At 39.3% G+C, this 24066-nt stretch overlaps 1 protein-coding gene across 1 annotated transcript in view; it reads right to left on the bottom strand.

Moving 5' to 3' along the window:
* The window catches only part of MON2 (MON2 homolog, regulator of endosome-to-Golgi trafficking), a 388187-nt gene that overhangs the window by 79315 nt on the left and 284806 nt on the right, over nt 1-24066 (bottom strand). The window contains 4 exon segments of the mRNA XM_053719242.1: nt 282-472; nt 13126-13254; nt 13581-13598; nt 19091-19234. Of these exon segments, the coding sequence (XP_053575217.1) occupies nt 282-472; nt 13126-13254; nt 13581-13598; nt 19091-19234 (482 nt within the window).

Genomic DNA, 24066 nt, shown 5'->3' with positions numbered 1-24066 from the left:
TGCAAGAGAATGACTGGGAGTGACGTAGAGGGGAGGAGCTATGTGCAGCTCTGCTGGGTGAATCCTCTTGCACTTCCTGTTGGGGAGGAGTTAATATCCCAGAAGTAATGATGACCCGTGGACTGATCACACTTAACAGAAGAAAAATGTTAACTTAGTTATATGGTACTCAAAAGGTCAACACGTTTTCTTGATCACACAGTGAGTGGGCATGTGGAAAAAAAAGCGAAATCCCATTTAAAACTACTTTTATTTGTGCCATATATAAAGACTTTACCTACCTTTTCGTAAACAAAAAATCTTCAAAGGTATTAGCTAATTCTGGCCACATACTCTCAAACTTCCCAGATGATGCGTGTTGTCTTGCAACAGGTAATCCAACAGACAGTACTTTTAGAAGGGAAGATACGGCTAACTTCCATGTGCTTTCTGAAGGACAGGCATATTTCAGACTAAGCGGCATCCTTAAAGTCTGCAGTGAGAAATCATCATATATTTTAATACATTTATAGCTTGTGTTCCGCTTACAAATGCATACTTTAACCAACATGCCATAAATTATACATTTTCAACAGACCAAATGAGATTTAAAAAGAAGTTTAAATTATTGAGGTGGTCTCTGTATCTTTCAGTTTCAAAATAATGAGTCATCTGTGAAGGAGTACACTACATTTCACAAACATAAGAGACTTGAAGCTGTTTGATTAATCTTGGACCAAATTTAACTGAAACCTAGAGAGGATGTTTACATATTAAAACAACTGTACATTGCTAACATGGGGAAAAATTAAAGACAACTAAAAAACAGAAGAATATATAACTATATGTCTTTTATAAATATTTAAAGCACCCTATTAAAGTGTTTTTTTTTTTTAAATTAATTCTGCATTTAAAATCAGGATTTGAGTAAAAGTATAATCCTAACTATAGAAATTGTGGCAGTTATGTTTGGTTCTGGTCTCCGAAAGTGGTAATTGTAAATAAGCTATGTTGCCTTGGCTGCCACCTAGTGGAATAATCAATGTTAACCGTCTCAAAACAAAAACACAGAAAAAGCTATTTTTAAAAAAAAAAAAGTTTAATTATAACAATATATATTTAAAAATATCACAACTATCTGAAACCGAGTATAGCAGAGCAATTAATGAAGTTAAAAAAAAAAGTAGTAGCAATGTGATTAAAAAAAGCTTTAAAAATATGAAACCACTCCATAAATTTTGTGAATTTTACTAACCAATATCTTACAGTTCTTCATGACAATGTATTAACATTTGAAAGTTATGTTATATGAAAATAACATAATTTATGCTTACCTGATAAATTCCTTTCTTCTGTTGTGTGATCAGTCCACGGGTCATCATTACTTCTGGGATATAACTCCTCCCCAACAGGAAATGCAAGAGGATTCACCCAGCAGAGCTGCATATAGCTCCTCCCCTCTACGTCACTCCCAGTCATTCGACCAAGAATCAACGAGAAAGGAGAAACCAAGGGTGAAGTGGTGACTGGAGTATAATTTAAAAGATATTTACCTGCCTTAAAACAGGGCGGGCCGTGGACTGATCACACAACAGAAGAAAGGAATTTATCAGGTAAGCATAAATTATGTTTTCTTCTGTTATGTGTGATCAGTCCACGGGTCATCATTACTTCTGGGATACCAATACCAAAGCAAAAGTACACGGATGACGGGAGGGATAGGCAGGCTCATTATACAGAAGGAACCACTGCCTGAAGAACCTTTCTCCCAAAAATAGCCTCCGAAGAAGCAAAAGTGTCAAATTTGTAAAATTTGGAAAAAGTATGAAGCGAAGACCAAGTTGCAGCCTTGCAAATCTGTTCAACAGAGGCCTCATTCTTAAAGGCCCAAGTGGAAGCCACAGCTCTAGTAGAATGAGCTGTAATTCTTTCAGGAGGCTGCTGTCCAGCAGCCTCATAGGCTAAACGAATTATGCTACGAAGCCAGAAGGAGAGAGAGGTAGCCGAAGCCTTATGACCTCTCCTCTGACCAGAGTACACGACAAACAGGGAAGACGTTTGTCGAAAATCCTTAGTTGCCTGCAAGTAGAACTTGAGGGCACGAACTACATCCAGATTGTGTAGAAGACGTTCCTTCTTTGAAGAAGGATTTGGACACAAGGATGGAACAACAATCTCTTGATTGATATTCCTGTTAGTGACTACCTTAGGTAAGAACCCAGGTTTAGTACGCAGAACTACCTTGTCTGAGTGAAAAATCAGATAAGGAGAATCACAATGTAAGGCTGATAACTCAGAGACTCTTCGAGCCGAGGAAATAGCCATTAAAAACAGAACTTTCCAAGATAACAATTTTATATCAATGGAATGAAGGGGTTCAAACGGAACACCCTGTAAAACGTTAAGAACTAAGTTTAAACTCCATGGCGGAGCAACAGTTTTAAACACAGGCTTGATCCTAGCTAAAGCCTGACAAAAGGCCTGGACGTCTGGATTTTCTGACAGACGCCTGTGTAACAAGATGGACAGAGCTGAGATCTGTCCCTTTAATGAGCTAGCCGATAAACCCTTTTCTAAACCTTCTTGTAGAAAGGACAATATCCTAGGAATCCTAACCTTACTCCAGGAGTAACCTTTGGATTCGCACCAGTATAGGTATTTACGCCATATCTTATGGTAAATCCTTCTGGTAACAGGCTTCCTAGCCTGTATCAGGGTATCAATAACCGACTCAGAAAAACCACGTTTTGATAAAATCAAGCGTTCAATTTCCAAGCAGTCAGCTTCAGAGAAGTTAGATTTTGATGTTTGAATGGGCCCTGTATCAGAAGGTCCTGTCTTAGAGGTAGAGACCAAGGCGGACAGGATGACATGTCCACTAGATCTGCATACCAAGTCCTGCGTGGCCATGCAGGCGCTATTAGAATCACTGATGCTCTCTCCTGTTTGATTTTGGCAATCAATCGAGGAAGCAGCGGGAAGGGTGGAAACACATAAGCCATCCCGAAGTTCCAAGGTGCTGTCAAGGCATCTATCAGAACCGCTCCCGGATCCCTGGATCTGGACCCGTAGCGAGGAAGTTTGGCGTTCTGGCGATACGCCATGAGATCTATCTCTGGTTTGCCCCAACGTCGAAGTATTTGGGCAAAGACCTCCGGATGAAGTTCCCACTCCCCCGGATGAAAAGTCTGGCGACTCAAGAAATCCGCCTCCCAGTTCTCCACTCCCGGGATGTGGATTGCTGACAGGTGGCAAGAGTGAGACTCTGCCCAGCGAATTATCTTTGATACTTCCATCATTGCTAGGGAGCTTCTTGTCCCTCCTTGATGGTTGATGTAAGCTACAGTCGTGATGTTGTCCGACTGAAACCTGATGAACCCCCGAGTTTTTAACTGGGGCCAAGCCAGAAGGGCATGGCGAACTGCTCTTAATTCCAGAATGTTTATTGGCAGGAGACTTTCCTCCTGATTCCATTGTCCCTGAGCCTTCAGAGAATTCCAGACAGCGCCCCAACCTAGTAGGCTGGCGTCTGTTGTTACAATTGTCCAGTCCGGCCTGCTGAATGGCATCCCCCTGGACAGATGTGGCCGAGAAAGCCACCATAGAAGAGAGTTTCTGGTCTCTTGATCCAGATTCAGAGTAGGGGACAAGTCTGAGTAATCCCCATTCCACTGACTCAGCATGCACAATTGCAGCGGTCTGAGATGTAGACGTGCAAAGGGTACTATGTCCATTGCTGCTACCATTAAGCCGATCACCTCCATGCATTGAGCTACTGACGGGAGTTGAATGGAATGAAGGACACGGCATGCATTTAGAAGCTTTGTTAATCTGTCTTCTGTCAGATAAATCTTCATTTCTACAGAATCTATAAGAGTCCCCAAGAATGGAACTCTTGTGAGAGGAAAAAGAGAACTCTTCTTTTCGTTCACTTTCCATCCATGCGACCTTAGAAATGCCAGAACTAACTCTGTATGAGACTTGGCAGTTTGAAAGCTTGAAGCTTGTATCAGAATGTCGTCTAGGTACGGAGCTACCGAAATTCCTCGCGGTCTTAGTACCGCCAGAAGGGCACCCAGAACCTTTGTGAAGATTCTTGGAGCCGTAGCCAATCCGAATGGAAGAGCTACAAACTGGTAATGCCTGTCTAAGAAGGCAAACCTTAGATACCGGTAATGATCTTTGTGAATCGGTATGTGAAGGTAAGCATCCTTTAAATCCACTGTGGTCATGTACTGACCCTTTTGGATCATGGGTAAGATTGTCCGAATAGTTTCCATTTTGAACGATGGAACTCTTAGGAATTTGTTTAGGATCTTTAAATCCAAGATTGGCCTGAAAGTTCCCTCTTTTTTGGGAACCACAAACAGGTTTGAGTAAAACCCTTGTCCTTGTTCCGACCGCGGAACCGGATGGATCACTCCGATTAATAACAGATCTTGTACACAGCGTAGAAACGCTTCTTTCTTTATCTGGTTTGTTGACAACCTTGACAGATGAAATCTCCCTCTTGGGGGAGAGAATTTGAAGTCTAGAAGGTATCCCTGAGATATGATCTCTAGCGCCCAGGGATCCTGAACATCTCTTGCCCAAGCCTGGGCGAAGAGAGAGAGTCTGCCCCCCACTAGATCCGGTCCCGGATCGGGGGCCCTCGGTTCATGCTGTCTTTGGGGCAGCAGCAGGTTTCCTGGCCTGCTTGCCCTTGTTCCAGGACTGGTTAGGTTTCCAGCCTTGTCTGTAACGAGCAACAGCTCCTTCCTGTTTTGGTGCAGTGGAAGTTGATGCTGCTCCTGCTTTGAAATTCCGAAAGGGACGAAAATTAGACTGTCTAGCCTTAGCTTTGGCTTTGTCTTGAGGCAGGGCGTGGCCCTTACCTCCTGTAATGTCAGCGATAATTTCTTTCAAACCGGGCCCAAATAAAGTTTGCCCCTTGAAAGGTATATTAAGTAATTTGGACTTAGAAGTTACATCAGCTGACCAGGATTTTAGCCACAGCGCCCTACGTGCCTGAATGGCGAATCCTGAGTTCTTAGCCGTAAGTTTGGTTAAATGTACTACGGCCTCCGAAATGAATGAATTAGCTAGTTTAAGGACTCTAAGCCTGTCCGTAATGTCGTCCAGCGTAGCTGAACTAAGGTTCTCTTCCAGAGACTCAATCCAAAATGCTGCCGCAGCCGTAATCGGCGCGATGCATGCAAGGGGTTGCAATATAAAACCTTGTTGAACAAACATTTTCTTAAGGTAACCCTCTAATTTTTTATCCATTGGATCTGAAAAAGCACAGCTATCCTCCACCGGGATAGTGGTACGCTTAGCTAAAGTAGAAACTGCTCCCTCCACCTTAGGGACCGTTTGCCATAAGTCCCGTGTGGTGGCGTCTATTGGAAACATCTTTCTAAATATTGGAGGGGGTGAGAACGGCACACCGGGTCTATCCCACTCCTTAGTAACAATTTCAGTTAGTCTCTTAGGTATAGGAAAAACGTCAGTACTCGCCGGTACCGCAAAGTATTTATCCAACCTACACAATTTTTCTGGTATTGCAACAGTGTTACAATCATTAAGAGCCGCTAAAACCTCCCCTAGTAATACACGGAGGTTCTCCAATTTAAATTTAAAATTTGAAATATCTGAATCCAATCTGTTTGGATCAGAACCATCACCCACAGAATGAAGCTCTCCGTCCTCATGTTCTGCAAGCTGTGACGCAGTATCAGACATGGCCCTAGTATTATCAGCGCACTCTGTTCTCACCCCAGAGTGATCACGCTTGCCTCTTAGTTCTGGTAATTTAGCCAAAACTTCAGTCATAACAGTAGCCATATCTTGTAATGTTATCTGTAATGGCCGCCCAGATGTACTAGGCGCCATAATATCACGCACCTCCCGGGCGGGAGATGCAGGTACTGACACGTGAGGCGAGTTAGTCGGCATAACTCTCCCCTCGCTGTTTGGTGAAATTTGTTCAATTTGTACAGATTGGCTTTTATTTAAAGTAGCATCAATACAGTTAGTACATAAATTTCTATTGGGCTCCACCTTGGCATTGGAACAAATGACACAGATATCTTCCTCTGAATCAGACATGTTTAACACACTAGCAATAAACTTGCAACTTGGTTACAATCTTATTTAACAAAAACGTACTGTGCCTCAAAGAAGCACTAAACGATTAAATGACAGTTGAAATAATGAACTGAAAAACAGTTATAGCATCAATCCTTAAAAACAACACAACTTTTAGCAAAGGTTTGTTCCCATTAGTAAAGTAACAATAATTAAATTTGAAACATAAAAATTACAGAGCAACGTTTTTAATCACAGTCAATATATAAGTCTCACAGCTCTGCTGAGAGAATCTACCTCCCTCCAAAGAAGTTTGAAGACCCCTGAGATCTGTTAGAGATGAACCGGATCATGCAGGAAATACAAGAGTAACTGACTGGAATTTTTTGATGCGTAGCAAAGAGCGCCAAAAACGGCCCCTCCCCCTCACACACAGCAGTGAGAGAGAAACGAAACTGTCACAATTAAAACAAGCAACTGCCAAGTGGAAAAATAATGCCCAAATATTTATTCACTCAGTACCTCAGAAAATGCAAACGATTCTACATTCCAGCAAAAACGTTTAACATAATAAATACCTATTAAAAGGTTTAATGTACTTTTAACAGAGTAATTCCGGTGAAATACCATCCCCAGAATACTGAAGTGTAGAGTATACATACATGTCATTATAACGGTATGGCAGGATTTTCTCATCAATTCCATTCAGAAAATAAAAACTGCTACATACCTCAATGCAGATTCATCTGCCCGCTGTCCCCTGATCTGAAGCTTTTACCTCCCTCAGATGGCCGAGAAACAGCAATATGATCTTAACTACTCCGGTTAAAATCATAGTAAAAACTCTGGTAGATTCTTCTTCAAACTCTGCCAGAGAGGCAATAACACGCTCCGGTGCTATTGTAAAATAACAAACTTTTGATTGAAGTTATAAAAACTAAGTATAATCACCATAGTCCTCTCACACATCCTATCTAGTTGCTGGGTGCAAGAGAATGACTGGGAGTGACGTAGAGGGGAGGAGCTATATGCAGCTCTGCTGGGTGAATCCTCTTGCATTTCCTGTTGGGGAGGAGTTATATCCCAGAAGTAATGATGACCCGTGGACTGATCACACATAACAGAAGAAATTACATTTTTAAGAGAAAAACAGAGAAATTACCCATTAAAAGAAACAGCAAGTAAAAATTAAACTTTCCTGGTTTAGACAGAACATTCAGTTTTAAGAGACTTTTCAAATTATTTCTATTATCAAATTTACTTTGTTCACTTGGTATCCTTTGTTGAACAACATTCCTAGGTAGGCTCAGGAGAACCAATATACTACTGGAAATTAATTGGACTACAGTGGCTACACACACGCCTCTTGTCATTCGTTCACCAAGCGTGTTCAGCTAGCTCTAAGAAGCAGACTTCTCTAATATGTTTAATCCATTTGCAGGGTTAAACACATAGCTAAATATGAGCAATATTGCAATAATAAAATGCTTTAACAGATTATAGCATTTTTGTTTTTGCTTTTTTTATGTCCCATAAGGGGGTGTTGTTTCTCAGTCAAAATGAATATTTATTTTTGCCTTGTATATGTTTTAATAAAAACTTAAAAAAGGGACAAATCTAGGTTTATCCATATACTTCCCTTGTCTACTAAGCAGCAACATAGCGAGATACATTATCTGGGTTAAGATAAAAGTGTCAACTATATGAAGGAAGCAAGAAGAAGCTATGGTGAGAGCATCACTCCTGCTTAGCACAAAATATGTTCTACTTACGTTTCCTGGAAAGGTTATATGGAGTGAGTGTGGCACTATGTTGATAGAATGGGGCCAAATAAACCAGTATTATAACCGGGTGCTACTCCTCTAAAGAGAGATACTAGGAGGAAAGATCGTCACTCCAACTGGAATGACATATAAGAGTTTACAAGTGCAAAATTAGCTCCCTTGTGATACAGGGAATATTAAAACTTAATTTTTAATAAATCAGATTTAAAATAGTAGATACCTCGGTTATCCAAAAAAGTGGAAAAGAAAATAAACTGCTACGCGTTTCGGCCTGTATACGGGCCTTTGTCAAGCATATTTTGTGAAGTAATGTCGAAAAAAAATAAATGAAATTCCTTCACAAAATATGCTTGAAAAAGGCCCGTATACGGGCCGGAACGCGTAGTAGTTTATTTTCTTTTTCCATTTTTTGACTTTTTTGGATAACCTGTTTGCATGCCCCCAACTGATGCCGACGTAACCAGTTATCGGCCAGGAATACCGGGGGTTATGCTGTAAGCTCTCTCCTCTTTTTATGGAGCTTACCTATACAGGTTTTCCACTGTGTCTTATTTGATGTTAATCTATGTGTAGGTTCTTAGAACCGAGGTATCTACCATTTTAAATCTGATTTATTAAAAATTAAGTTTTAATATTCCTTGTATCACAAGGGAGCTGATTGTGCACTCGTAAACTCTTATATGTCATTCCAGTTGGAGTGACAATTTTTCCTCCTACTACTTTCGTATCCTCCCAGCAGTGTAGCATTGTTAAACTACCCTTTCTACATTGCACTGGCATACAGCTCTCTGCCCAGCCTCATTGAGTTAAAGGGGAGACTAACAAACCTCCTCTTTCTTCCTCTCATACATGGTGCTCAATTAATTATTTATTTTTAAAAAATCTATTTTTTTTTCCATTTAAACCAGATTTATTTCTATTTAAATAGGATTTATTTTACTTTTTATAATAAAATACTTTGTGAGGAAAAATCTATCTAAATATGGTTTTCTATTTACGATATATTATAATCTAAAGGAAATTTATCCTGAAATAATTATTGTTTTTTTTAATTATGAAGCATAAGGCTGTATATTCCTGGCTGTAATTATTCAGTTTCTAGGTAAATCTAGTAATCCATTAACAATTGAGTGTTTCTAGGGCTTAAGGGAGCTGAGATTGAGGGGTTTAAATATTTACCCCTCCTCCATCCAGTTCCCTTAAGCTCCTAGGTGCTGCCTGTACTTCCGGGTCTCCAGGGCTGGTGACGTCACTCCACCCACGCACGTGGATGACAACTAGGTGTTGTTATCTTCACTTAAAGGGCCAGTAAACCTAGAAAATAATGTTATATAATTCTGCACATAGTTCAGAATTATATAACATTATTTTAGTGCTAGCTTTATGTAACCTAATATTGCCGGGCGTTTTTCAGATCCACCCTCTGTGCTCTACTAAGCGGGTCTGGTTTTCCCTCAGAGCACATCTGGCCAGCTGTATAGTCACAGCCCGGCCCGACCGCTCCATTACACTCAATGTAGCTTGCTCATGCTCTGCCTGACAGCGGGAGCTACATTGAGTAGAGCACAGAGGGCGGGTCTGAAAAACCCTCTTTTTTTAATAAAAAAATGCCCGGCAATATTAGGTTACATAAAAAGCTAGCACTAAAATAATGTTATATAATTCTGCACTATGTGCAGAATTATATAACAGTATTTTCTAGGTTTACTGGCACTTTAAAGGTTTAAAGGACCACTAAAGACAAAATTAAACTGTCATGATTTAGATAGAGCACAAAATGTTAAACAACTTTTCAATTCACACCCATTGTCTACATTTGAAAAATATTTTTGTATGCACACTTTCTAAGGCACCAGCTACTACTGAGCATGTGCAGGATTCACATAATATACAAATATGCATTTTGTGATTGGCTGATGGCTGTCATATGATACAGGGAAAGGAAAATAAAACTGAAATTTGTCCGAAAACAAATCTACTTCTCACATGAAATTCAAACTGAATTCTTTTGCGTTGGCTATTTATTATGAATTTATAGACTATGCTATTCTACAGTGTTTACTTGGCAGTAAACATAAGGTACAGTCTAATACACTCTTTGCTAGTAACGCTCAAAGAACTACAATTCTGATACTGCCAATGACACAAAGGGCTCAGTTACTAAACACTCTCTCTATACCCATTTAGAGCTTATCCCCCACTTCCATGCTTTTAATCCAATTAGACAAGAGGGAGCATAGCTGTCAAGCGAGAGAGTTCTGACTGTGAAGTGGTGGCTGGATGTAGAGATAGGCACCATCTGAGTCCATAGAGTTCCTACTGTAGCTGTGAAATAGGCTCTTTCTTTGGAGTGTCAATCATAAGTAAGGCGGCTATTGCTTTAAATGGGCAGTATACATTGAGCTTGAGCTTGGGAGGAAGGATACAGACGGAGAATAATGTACAAAAACAGTATATAGGCTAAAACAACTATTTTACCATGCTACTTCATATAGCTAGGACTAAAGTGAAGAACCATATCAACACAATGAAGAACCATATCAACACAATATATTTCAAGGCATGCTACTTAGGATATGAAAGGCTTCCAGGATTCAACTAAAAGAGAGAAAAATTAATGAACATAAATATATGAAATGGAAACAGACAGTTAACATATTTTGTATAAACTGCATTGCCAGAACAACTCATGGAACAGGCAGTTTAAAATAGAACTCCAGAATAGACAGTCTTAGATGGAGAAGTATTCTTCAGGATAACAGAAATTTCAAGTTGGCGATATCAATGGCTGCACTCTTTCCTCACACAAAGGATGTGATGACTCTACAGCAAACAGGTAAAACAAAAGAGGTGCCGCATGTGTGTATCAGTCAGGTTAACACAGCTTGAGGGAGTACTCACAAAGTTACTCTGTTGTGCCAAATAATGCAGGCTGGACCTTTAACAGCAGTCCAGCTCGTTGAACTCCGGGAAAGCAGGAAAACAACTCCTCATTGTTAGGTACAGGTGACCCAGGTAGCATAGGCTCAGGTAGTGTAAACTCAGAGATCATCACAGTGCACCAAGTGTTTTAAAATGTCTAAAACATTTATTAAAATAATAAAACATCAAATACTTGCTCATATTCCATCTTTAAATAAGGCTACGCTGCCTGTTTGGTGAAAACCCACGCCTTCCACATGACCAAGTTAGCCAATCAAAACCCTTAACATCAAAGGAAAGTAATTGATTCACCTGTGTCAAATTTGTAACTATGCAAGCAATATAGGTACACATATACACCAACATAATCCATCAATGTTATATACATGCAAACGTATATGAATCTCCAGATAACTAGCAGAAAATCCTATGTCATCTGTATACATGCTGGGATACTCTTTACATATCCATGATCCAAAATCGTAAATAAAATATATATATATGCATCTCTCTCCGAGTACAACACCTACCTGACAATCCCTGTGTTCAATGAAGACTCAAAAATTGGAGCCCAAATTTGTAAACAAGGAAGGATGTCCGATACCCCAACATTAAACTTACTATTAACAGTGCGCTGTAAGGGAGACGGTGTGCACTAAACCCATAGCAGCGTGACAGTATAGCTAGCGTGAATACGCCTGTAGACTGGGCTATGATACTTTAAACGTCAATATGATGTATGCCAAATGATAATGGAAAACTAGCAAATGATAGCCAGTGCTGACCAAATGTTCGTGTGTTAAAGTATACGATGTATGGGGTATTAGTAACTGGGATAGTGTGGGTGTGTGTGAGTGCCCGTGAGAAGGGATATGTACTATGTAAGGAAAATACCAAGTGAAAAAATATGTGACATAAAATGTTAATGCTTAATAATAGTGGAAGGGTAGTGATAGTAACTAGTGTATATACTATCCCAGTTACTAATACCCCATACATCGTACACTTTAATTAACACACGAACATTTGGTCAGCACCAGCCATCATTTGCTTGTTTCCCATTATGGGTACAACTATCCTCTGTTTCTTGTATAGTGTTGTCAGTTGCACTTTAGTGGTAGTTTGTGAAATGCATTGCCACCATCATTTAGTGGACCTTAAATTGAAGTCTATTTTTTTTTTTACATTTGGCATACGTCATATTGACATTTAAAGCATTGTAGCCCCGCCTACAGGCGTATTCACGCTAGCTATACCATCACAATGCAATGGGTTTAGTGCACACAGTCTCCCTTACAGCGCACTGTGAATAGTAAGTTTAATGTTGGGGGATCAGACATCCTTCCTTGTTTACAATTTTGGTATACAATTATTAAATGTTCATTGAACACTGGGTTTGTTAGATAGGTGTTGTACTCGAAGAGAGAGAGAGACACACCTATATATATATATATATATATATATATATATATGTTTTCTTTATTTTTTATTTACTATTTTGGATCATGGATGCGTAAAGAGTATCCCAGGATGTATACAGATGACATATGATTTTCTGCTAGTCATCTGGAGATTCATATACGTTTGCATGTATATAACATTGATGGATTATGTTGGTGGGTGTATATGTTTATCTATATCGCTTGCATAGTTACAAATTTGACACAGGTGAATCAATTACTTTCCTTTGAGATGAAGGGTTTTGATTGGCTAACATGGTCATATGGAAGGTGAGGGTTTTCACCAAACAGGTAGCGTAGCCATATTTAAAGATGGAAATTGAGAAAGTATAACATGCCTGATGAGATGGCTTTAACGCCAAAAAACGCGTTGCATTTTCCCTGATGCCAGATGATTATATTACACAGGTTTTAAATTAGAGTGTTTTTATTTGATGTTTTATCATTTTAATAACTATTTTGGACATTTTAAATAATTTTGTGCACTGTGATAATCTCTGATCTTACACTACCTGAGCCTATGCTACCTGGGTAACCTGTACCTAACACTGAGGAGTTGTTTTCCTGCTTTGCCGGAGTTCAACGAGCTGGACTGCTGTTAAAGGTCCAGCCTGCATCATTTGGCACAACAGAGTGCCTTTCCTAAATGTGAGTACCGTGCACATACTTGTACTCCCTCAAGCTGTGTTAATCTGACTTATACACACATTCAGCGCCTCTTTTGTTTTACCAGTTTACAAATGTAGAAACACTTAGTCCCAGCAAAATAAATATATTAACAGCTGAACACCAGGACCATTTCACATTTTGAAGCTGAACTGGCTGGATAACTTATGACATTCAGCATTTATCTGCAGGTGTGCTATATGTTCCAAAATAATAAGGCATGTAGAAGTCTACCAGAATGACTTTACCTTGATGATGTTTTGGAGAACTCTCTCATTGACAACTGCTTTATGACATGCTGTTTTTTGATACAAATCCACCACTACTTCTAAAGATTTCTCAGCAAAAGGTACATAATTTAGAGCGACCCATTCTGCCTGCAAAATAAAAAAAAAGAAAAAGAAGAAAAATCATGTTTCAAGGTATTTTGAACATTGGAAAATTGTATCATAAGCACCCCCCCCCCCCAATAAATATATCTGCGGTATAAAAACTAAACTAAAATCAATAGCATGCAAAATCTTGCACAAATAAAGTAGACAGGAAAACAAGGTAGGATCAAACATTATGCATGCCTAAAAAGGAAACAGAAGCTTGTTCCTCCACAAAGCCAAACTATATCCAGATTTCCAACATTTATAGCACAATTTGATTGTGTATAACACTTCTCAGGAGATGGCAATTTTAAGGAAATATCACTCACCGGTGCAAACAGTTGAATCTATTGTGATTCCATTGAGTTCCAAAATAAATAGAATGAGAGAAGTGAATTAATTTTAATTAGCCTTATAAATTAAGAAAAACATTTTTACTTAGAATAAAATGAGACATTTCTTATAGTTCATTAACAATTGCTTATTGGCATGCAATAACAATTAAATTGCTTATAGGCATGCAATATTGTATTGTGTCAGACAAAAAAACATTCAATGGTTTAATCAACAAGCCCTGGTTATGGTCTACTAATATGGCAGCACATGATGGAAAAGTACTTTGGCTCCAAAAATATTACTATTTAATTGTTACTACCTGAAGGTTGACATAGAAATGGGCGCACTCAAAAACGTTGCTTTAAATGATGCAGTACCAGACTGGCATAGCGCATTTAACCACAGCTTTTATATTAATAAGAATTCACAAAACTAAACAGCTACATAGACAAAGATGTAGCATTTCTAATCCATGTTCTTATTAGCTCCCCATAAGAGGGTAGAGATGAATAGTTCTTTTACAGCACAGTTTTACTTCATTGCTTTCAAACAAAGTTAAACATTTCAAGCGGAGTTCTGTGTAGCTGGTAATGGAAAAATGGTAATCAGAGATCTTGCAAAAGGTTACAAATTTACGCACTACTTTTTTTTTTTTTTTAAACTTTATTTATAATCCAGATTCATCACAACATGGAAATCACAATAATCAATATAGCAATTTTACATTTGTATGGTACAAAGAGGGAATTTGACGACACTCTACCCCCAGATGGGTGAGAGAGAGCCTCCCCATGTAGTTTATCTCCACATTGAGACGTAAATCTGGTTCTTTTCTTTTTTCTATAAAACATCAAACAAAAAACACAAACCACAAAACAATAAATACAAGACATGAGAGATCTAATCTAATCCCTCCACTCTGGGGGGAGGGGAGGGGGGGGGGGGGGCAGCAGGGATAAAGTATTCTGTGTCTTGCTTGTGGAGAAATGTGCAATAAATATGGTTCCCATTTGTGGACATAAGTTTTAATCCTCTTGTTAAGGTCCGCCTGTACGTCCGCCTGCTCTAGTAGGGCCTGGGTGTGTTCCGCCTGTATCAATTTTTTGAAGGGAGGGGCCTTATCATTTGCCCAGTATTGCGTGATTAATCTCCTAGAAAGTAAAATCACAGAGTAGAGAAATTTCTGATATCGAGGTGTAACCTCCAAATCATTCAGGAAGATAATGATCTTGCCCCACAGTCTCTTTAATTTGGGACAGTCCCATATCATATGAATGAGGTCAGGTGATGCAAGGGAGCATTTATTACATTTGTTCATAGCTTGAGGGACCTACTTAAGTCTTAGTTTTGGGAGAATGTATGCATGATGAATTAGTTTGGTATGTGCCTCCCAAATTTACACTCTACTTTAATCCTATTATTTAAAATGAGGGCTTGACAAACCTAGGAGCCAGGGAGCCACTGGCTCCTAGAAATTTAAACCTGGCTCCTAACTTTTTGGTTTATTCTTCATATATCTATATTCAAATACCACTGTCTGGCTCCTAAAAGTAGGTCTGGCTCCTTAATTTTCTTACTGGTTTCTAAATTTTTAACAGATTTATCAACGCCCGATTTAAACGTCAATACGATTATTACCATTAAAAACCACAGCAACATAAATGGTTCTGTTCGCGTACAGACACATTTTTTATTAGCTTTTTGTTTTGGAAGTCATTGACATTCAAAAAGGTTAACAAATTTACAATGATCTTTTAACTAATGCTGGGCAATATGTGAAAATAATAATCCACAATCTAACCACTCCATATTTGGTAAATAAATGAATATATATGTAAACACAATAATCAACTATCAATTTTTACAGGTGGATTTTTTTTTATCATAGGTTAAATTAATGTTCCAATTTTGTTCACATCACTACTGCCATAAGCGCACACCTCTAACTGGAAAACAAATTATCATACACTATGGCCTGTTCTGTTGCTGTAACTTATCTGCTGAGTGCTGGTGGAGAGTATCACATTCACAATATGGCCAAACAAAAATGATTTCCAAATTCCTATACCTTATGTTACTTGCTCTTGCAAATGATGTAGAGTCTAACCCTGGTCCACCAACAAATTCCATTCCTAGCCTTCCAGCTAAAAAAGGCCTCTCCTTTGTGCACTGTAATATCTGAAGCTTACTACCAAAAGTTGATGCACTGCAAGCATGGTGTTTACAATACAAGCCAAAAATCATTGTGATCTCTGAATCGTGGCTAACTGCAAAAATACCTGACTCTGCAATTGCAATACATGGGTATTCATGCCATAGAAATGATAGAGCAAAGAGAGGAGGCGGCATTGTAATTTATGTCGACAATTCCTCAAAGTACACCCCCTTACAAAAATCTAGCTCTCCTGCTACCTTTGATTTCCTTACTGGCACAATTGAGATTCCGTGCAGTAAATTAATAATTGTTGCAGGAATCTACCGCCCACCTAGCTCCCCTGTGCATTCCCTTTCTGACATAGCACATCTCCTTAGTGAAACTATAGCTCAAAATCCAAAAAGTGAAATTTTGGTTTTTGGAGATTTTAATATTGATTTGCTGAATCCAAAAAATAATAGTTGTCGCTCGCTGTTTAAATCTTTGCAGCTAACGCAATTAATCTCCTCCCCAAATCGCATAAACATCAAAAGCCATAATCACACCCTGCTCGACTGGATTCTCTCCACTTCTCCCGACCGAATCCAGGAGGCAGGTGTTCTCCCTAACAATTTTAGTGACCACTGCTTAGTGTACTGCGTGCGCAAAATAAAGGCTACTAAATCATCTCCCAAGGTTAAAATAACCAGGTCCTTCAAAAAATGAAATCTTCAATCATTTCTAAATGACATCAAGAACCTCCCCTGGCACAGATTAAACCTGATCCCAGATCTAGACTCTGCAGTTGAATTCTTTCCTATTTATTTATGATTGTTATTTTGAAATATATATATATATATATATATATATATATATATATATATATATATAAAAATATATACAGGTAAATTAAATTTACAAATACATAGAACATATTCCCCTATGTGAAGAACGTTGGAATGTTTTGCCACTGTGTGTGATGGGGAACAGTGTCGGCTCCACACTATAACTTGGTTTCCATAGTTTGCTTCTGCTGCAAGAAATTATAAATGGGCAAGAGAGAAAATACAAAGTAGCAGTATTCTGAAAATGACAAAAGGAGAAAAAAAAATAATATATATATATATATATATATATATATATATATAAATTTAAGTTTCCATCCACCCTGCCAATACAGCACTACATCCATATGCCAGTAGCCTGTGAACTGCTCAAAGTGATTCCCTGTACGTAAAAGTTTGCTCTGTATACCACTCCTAAACTTAAAGGGATAATAAACCCAAATTTTTTTTTTCATGATTAAGATAGAACATGCCATTTTAAGCAACTTTCTAATTTACTCCTATTATTATTTGGTTCAGCACTTGGATATTGCTTGCTGATTGGTGGCGAAATGTATTTTTAAGCATTGTAGTACTACATCAAAAGTAGGGATGCACCGAAATGAAAATTCTGGACCGAAACAGATACCGAAAACCGAAACGAAACCGAAAATGACTTTTTTTCTTTTTTAACTACAGTGTGTGTGTAGCTGAGAGAGCTTCTATGCGGGAAAGTTCCAACAAATGGGTGTGATCTGCAGTGAAACTGGTGGAGCTCTACAAGGGAGAGAGTGGTTATAGCCAGACAACAATACGAGGTGGACATGTTGTGTTTTGGTTTTGGGTGTAGTTATCCATGCGATGGGCGTGGCTGCACCTGATCGTCTCTCATCGTATCTCCGCCTAGTTCCAGGTGCGGGTCTCACACTGACCCGCCAGATTATGCATATATAGTGTGCACGCATATTTGCCTCAAGTGAATAGAATGTCTACGCACATGAGGCTGATGTATAAGCACTGTATATAAGGCTTATACATATTCACTGTGTGTGCTTAGGGCTGTGTCTGATAATATCAAGTGTTTATAAACATGTTACTTATCATCCTTTGAATACTGTATTCAGAACTTTGCTTCTTCTAAAAAAAAAAAAAAAGGGCTCTGCTGGTTTCAAATATCATCATGTCATGGTACTTGTGTGTGCTCTGTGTACCATGCCAGTGCTGTGCTGCTCACCTTATGCTAAGGATAGACATGTAACTCAATAAAACGGAGGGCTGTACATTTTTAGCCATTTTAACCTCTTCGGGCCGAAATTGAAATTGCACATTTTCGGCGGCCCAAATTTTGGTGCATTGCTAGAATTATTCTTTATTTAGTTCTGTGTAACAGAATCAGATTTAACAGTTTTGGTTTTTTTTTTACCAATTATCAAAATAAAGTATAGTCCTAGAAAACTATTATTATATGCAAAACAGTAAGTCAGGTAATGAACTCAAACAGCAGCTCTAGGCTGGCATCAAATTTGAAATATGCTACACAATAATTTTACCGAAAATAAAAAGCAAAAAAAAACGAAAACCGAAATAACCAAAAATGCCATTTTCGTCCGAAACGTTTCTGCGGCCGAAATTTTGGTGCATCCCTAATCAGAAGGCACCTTTTTTTTTTTTAGCTAAATGCTATGACAAGTTTTTATTTTTTTAAGAGGCGTTAGGTGTTGTCTACTGAAACAAATCAGCATACTTTCTGAATTACATGTCACTTCAAGTGCTCAGTGATTGGAATATATCTTCATTATTTAATCTTATTTATTTGCATGAATAGCTATTGCTTGAAAAAGAAGACAATGTCCAAATCTTGCTTTTACTTAATCAAAAAACAAAGTAAAAAAAAAACAAAACAAGGATGCTTATAATTTGGGTAATGTCTAAGCATAAAAAATAGTTGAAAATGAATTGTTTGACTATTTTTATGCTAAGACATCACACAAATTATAAATGTATGTCCAGTCAGATTATTATTTTATAATAATAATGAACTGGATGTAAATTAACATTTTGATTCTCAGTGATACAGCATTGTATCCACAGGGGGATATCTATATTTGCATAATCACATTATTGTATTAAATGAGAAACCTATTAAATTAAATTGTATCATAATAAATAAAGTATTAACCTACAGCTCATGCACATTATCTCTATAATCCGTAAAATGATGACAACAATGGTACAGCCAATTATTTCATTTTAAAGATAAGAAATAAGGTAAGCTTTATAAAATATTTATTGGTTCATTAACTGTTCCAGTATCTCCCCGTTCTATGTAATTACATTAACAAATGATCATAAAATGCTTTATTAGGATAAGTAAATTAAAATAAAACATGATTTCAGACAGACTACTAAATTAAGATGAAAGTAAAGCAAAGCATGCTAATTATGTTTGTGTTTAACATAATTAAAATGCCTTGTTTGAGCCTGAGCATGGCAGGTTTTAAACGCTGCAAGTAAAAAGAATTAGGGAAAAAAACTAAATAGATACCTGATTGTATTTTGCATTTGCAATGTGCTTTGTTTCAAGTTTTCCATACTGAGGTGGCTTACAGGAGAACTGCACAAATGAAGATAGATGCTCAAAAATTGCTGGATACATTATCTGCATATTTTCAGGTCCTACACAAATTGCCTGTTGGAGTAAAAATAAATAAATTTCTTTGAATAAAAAAATCAGCATATCAGTATGGCAATTCTGAATATATTTATTATCAAACACTCATTTTCAAATTACAGGAGGCTCAGGCAAGGCCGGATTGGCCTACCAGATTTTCCGGTGGGCTGCAACAGCTGGGGCTGGAAAGCTACGATTAAAGGGGTTATTAATGGATGCAATTGGGCTTTAGAGTGCATATAACAACAATCTGGCACTTTTTTTTTAATACAAACTAATATAATATATTTCTAAAACAAAATATGGGGGGAAGGAGTATCCCAGTAATCCCCTTTGAGAAAAATAGAGTGTGCGCATTATACTGAGTCAGCAGAAAAACTAAATTTATGCTTACCTGATACATTTCTTTCTTTCCGGATATGGAGAGTCCACAACATCATCAATTACTAGTGGGAATATCACTTCTGGACAGTAGGAGGAGGCAAATAGCACCACAGCAAAGCTGTTATGTGTCACTCCCCTACCCATAATCCCCAGTCATTCGACCAATGGGAAATGGAAAAGGAATAACACAAAAGGTGAAGAGGTGCCTGAGGTTTAGTCAAAAATAACTGTCTTAAATTAAGGGAGGGGTTGTGGACTCTCCATATCCGGAAAGAAAGAAATGTATCAGGTAAGCATAAATTTAGTTTTCTTTCCTAAGATTTGGAGAGTCCACAACAACATCAATTACTAGTGAGAACCAATACCCAAGCTAGAGGACACGGAATGACTAGGGAGGGAAAACAAGACAGTCAGACCTAAACATAAGGTACCACCGCTTGAAGAACCTTACTCCCAAAAGAAATCTCAGCCGAGGCAAAAGAATCAAATTTGTAAAATATTGAAAAAGTAAGCAAAGAGGACCAAGTTGCAGCCTTGCAAACTGTTCCACAGAAAAATCGTTTTTGAAAACCCAAGAAGAGGAGAGGAGACAGCCCTCGTGGAATGAGCCGGAATCCTCTCAGGAGGCTGCTGACCAGCAGTCTCATAAGCAAAACGAAAAATACTTTTCAACCAGAGAGAAAGATAAGTAGCATTAGCTTTCTGACCTTTACGCTTTCCTGAGAAACAAGCAAACAGGGCAGAAGACTGGCGAAAATCTAGGTTAGAGCACGCACAACATTCAAGTTGTGCAGCAGACGTTCCTTATGAGAAAAAGTGGGACAGAGAGAAGTAAGAACAACTTCCTGATTAATATATCTGTCCGAAACCACTTTAGGTAGAAATCCCAACTTAGTATACAGGACCGCCTTATCCGCATGAAGGATAAGGTAAGGAGAATCACACTGCAAAGCCGAGAGCTATTAGACTCTCTAAGCAGAAGAGATAACAATAAGAAACAAAACTTTCCAAGACAACAACTTAATATCTATGGAATGCACTGGCTCAAACGGAGCCTGCTGCAAAACTTTAAGAACAAGGTTAAGGCTCCAAGGAGGAGCAACAGGTTTAAACACAGGCCTGATTCTGACCAGAGCCTGACGAAAAGATTGAACATCTGGCACATCCTGACCCTACTCCAAGAGTAGCCCTTAGATTCACACCAATAGAGGTATTTGCGCCATACCTTATGGTAAATTTTTCGAGTAACAGGCGTGCTAGCCGGGACAGAACAAAGCGTTCAATCTGCAAGCAGTCAGCTTTAAAGAAATGAGATTTGGATGGAGGAATGGACCCTGAGTTAGAAGGTCCTTCCTCAGAGGCAACCTCCAAGAAGGCCGAGATGACATCTTCACTAGGTCTGCCTACCAGATCCTGCGAGGCCATGCAGGAGCTATTAGAATTACCGATGCTCTCTTTTGTTTGATACGAGCAATAACTCGTGGAAGGAGCGCAAACGGAGGAAACAGGTATGCTAGACTGAAATCCCAAGGAACCGACAGAGCATCTATCAAAACGGCCTGAGGATATCTTGACCTTGAACCGTACCATGGAAGCTTGGCGTTCTGCCGAGACACCATCAGATCCAACTCCGGCACTCCCCATTTGAGGGTTAAACTGGAAAACACCTCCGGATGGAGAGCCCACTCCCCGGAATGAAAAATCTGTCTGCTCAGAAAATCCGCTTCCCAGTTATCCACTCCTGGAATGTGGATGGCAGATAGACAACAATTAAAAGCTTGTCCAACTGGAACCTGATAAACCGGGCTAAGGCCAATTGAAGCCAAGCCATCAGTGCATTGTAAATCGCTCTCAACTATAATATGTTTATGGGGAGAGCAGACTCCTGCCGAGTCCAACGTCTCTGCGCCGTTAACGAGTCTCAGACTGCTCCCCACTCCCCAACCTAGCAGGCTGGTGTCCATGGTCACAATCACCCAGGAGGGTTCCCAGGAGCATGTGCCCTGAGACAGGTGATCCTGAGAAAGCCACCACTGAAGAGAGTCTCTTGTCGACTGGTCTAGATCGATCCTCTGAGACAGATCCAAATGGACTCCATTGTCTGAGCATGCATAATTGCAGAGCTCTCAAATGGAATCGAGCAAAGGGAATGATGTCCATACATTGAGCCACTGATGGCCGAACAGTAGAATGTAGAGATAGGCAAGAGGAGAGAATTCTGGATTTTTCTGACCTCCATCAGCAAAATTTTCCTAGATAGGGAATCTATTATGGTCCCTACGAAAAACTACCCTTGTAGCTGGAACAATTAAACTCTTATCCAGGTTCATTTTCCATCAGTGGGAACATAGTACAGACAACAAGATCTCTGTATGAGAGTTTGCTTGTTGAAAAGATGGCGCCTGAACCAAATGTCGTCCCGGTAAGGCGCCACTGCAATTCCCAGAGACCTGACAACTGCCAAGAGAGCCTCCAGAACCTTTTGAGAAAATTCAAGCGAGTTTGCAAAAAACATAATTTATGCTTACCTGATAAATTCCTTTCTTCTGTTGTGTGATCAGTCCACGGGTCATCATTACTTCTGGGATATAACTCCTCCCCAACAGGAAATGCAAGAGGATTCACCCAGCAGAGCTGCATATAGCTCCTCCCCTCTACGTCAGTCCCAGTCATTCGACCAAGAATCAACGAGAAAGGAGTAACCAAGGGTGAAGTGGTGACTGGAGTATAATTTAAAAAATATTTACCTGCCTTAAAAACAGGGCGGGCCGTGGACTGATCACACAACAGAAGAAAGGAATTTATCAGGTAAGCATAAATTATGTTTTCTTCTGTTATGTGTGATCAGTCCACGGGTCATCATTACTTCTGGGATACCAATACCAAAGCAAAAGTACACGGATGACGGGAGGGATAGACAGGCTCAATATACAGAAGGAACCACTGCCTGAAGAACCTTTCTCCCAAAAATAGCCTCCGAAGAAGCAAAAGTGTCAAATTTGTAAAATTTGGAAAAAGTATGAAGCGAAGACCAAGTTGCAGCCTTGCAAATCTGTTCAACAGAGGCCTCATTCTTAAAGGCCCAAGTGGAAGCCACAGCTCTAGTGGAGTGAGCTGTAATTCTTTCAGGAGGCTGCTGTCCAGCAGTCTCATAGGCTAAACGTATTATGCTACGAAGCCAAAAAGAGAGAGAGGTAGCAGAAGCTTTTTGACCTCTCCTCTGTCCAAAATAAACGACAAACAGGGAAGAAGTTTGACGAAAATCTTTAGTTGCCTGCAAGTAGAACTTGAGGGCACGAACTACATCCAGATTGTGTAGAAGACGTTCCTTCTTTGAAGAAGGATTTGGACACAAGGATGGAACAACAATCTCTTGATTGATATTCCTGTTAGTGACTACCTTAGGTAAGAACCCAGGTTTAGTACGCAGAACTACCTTGTCTGAGTGAAAAATCAGATAAGGAGAATCACAATGTAATGCTGATAACTCAGAGACTCTTCGAGCCGAGGAAATAGCCATTAAAAACAGAACTTTCCAAGATAACAATTTTATATCAATGGAATGAAGGGGTTCAAACGGAACACCCTGTAAAACGTTAAGAACTAAGTTTAAACTCCATGGTGGAGCAACAGCTTTAAACACAGGCTTGATCCTAGCTAAAGCCTGACAAAAGGCCTGGACGTCTGGATTTTCTGACAGACGCCTGTGTAACAAGATGGACAGAGCTGAAATCTGTCCCTTTAATGAACTAGTCGATAAACCCTTTTCTAAGCCTTCTTGTAGAAAGGACAATATCCTAGGGATCCTAACCTTACTCCAGGAGTAACGTTTGGATTCGCACCAGTATAGGTATTTACGCCATATTTTATGGTAAATCTTTCTGGTAACAGGCTTCCTAGCCTGTATCAGGGTATCAATAACCGACTCAGAAAAACCACGTTTTGATAAAATCAAGCGTTCAATTTCCAAGCAGTCAGCTTCAGAGAAGTTAGATTTTGATGTTTGAACGGACCCTGTATCAGAAGGTCCTGTCTTAGAGGTAGAGACCAAGGCGGACAGGATGACATGCCCACTAGATCTGCATACCAAGTCCTGCGTGGCCATGCAGGCGCTATTAGGATCACTGATGCTCTCTCCTGTTTGATTTTGGCAATCAATCGAGGAAGCAGCGGGAAGGGTGGAAACACATAAGCCATCCCGAAGTTCCAAGGTGCTGTCAAAGCATCTATCAGAACCGCTCCCGGATCCCTGGATCTGGACCCGTAGTGAGGAAGTTTGGCGTTCTGGCGAGACGCCATGAGATCTATCTCTGGTTTGCCCCAACGTCGAAGTATTTGGGCAAAGACCTCCGGATGAAGTTCCCACTCCCCCGGATGAAAAGTCTGGCGACTCAAGAAATCCGCCTCCCAGTTCTCCACTCCCGGGATGTGGATTGCTGACAGGTGGCAAGAGTGAGACTCTGCCC

The sequence above is a fragment of the Bombina bombina genome, chromosome 6 (genome assembly GCF_027579735.1).
Source record: "Bombina bombina isolate aBomBom1 chromosome 6, aBomBom1.pri, whole genome shotgun sequence".
Lineage (NCBI taxonomy): Eukaryota > Metazoa > Chordata > Amphibia > Anura > Bombinatoridae > Bombina > Bombina bombina.
This window is presented reverse-complemented; position numbering and strand designations above follow the sequence as displayed.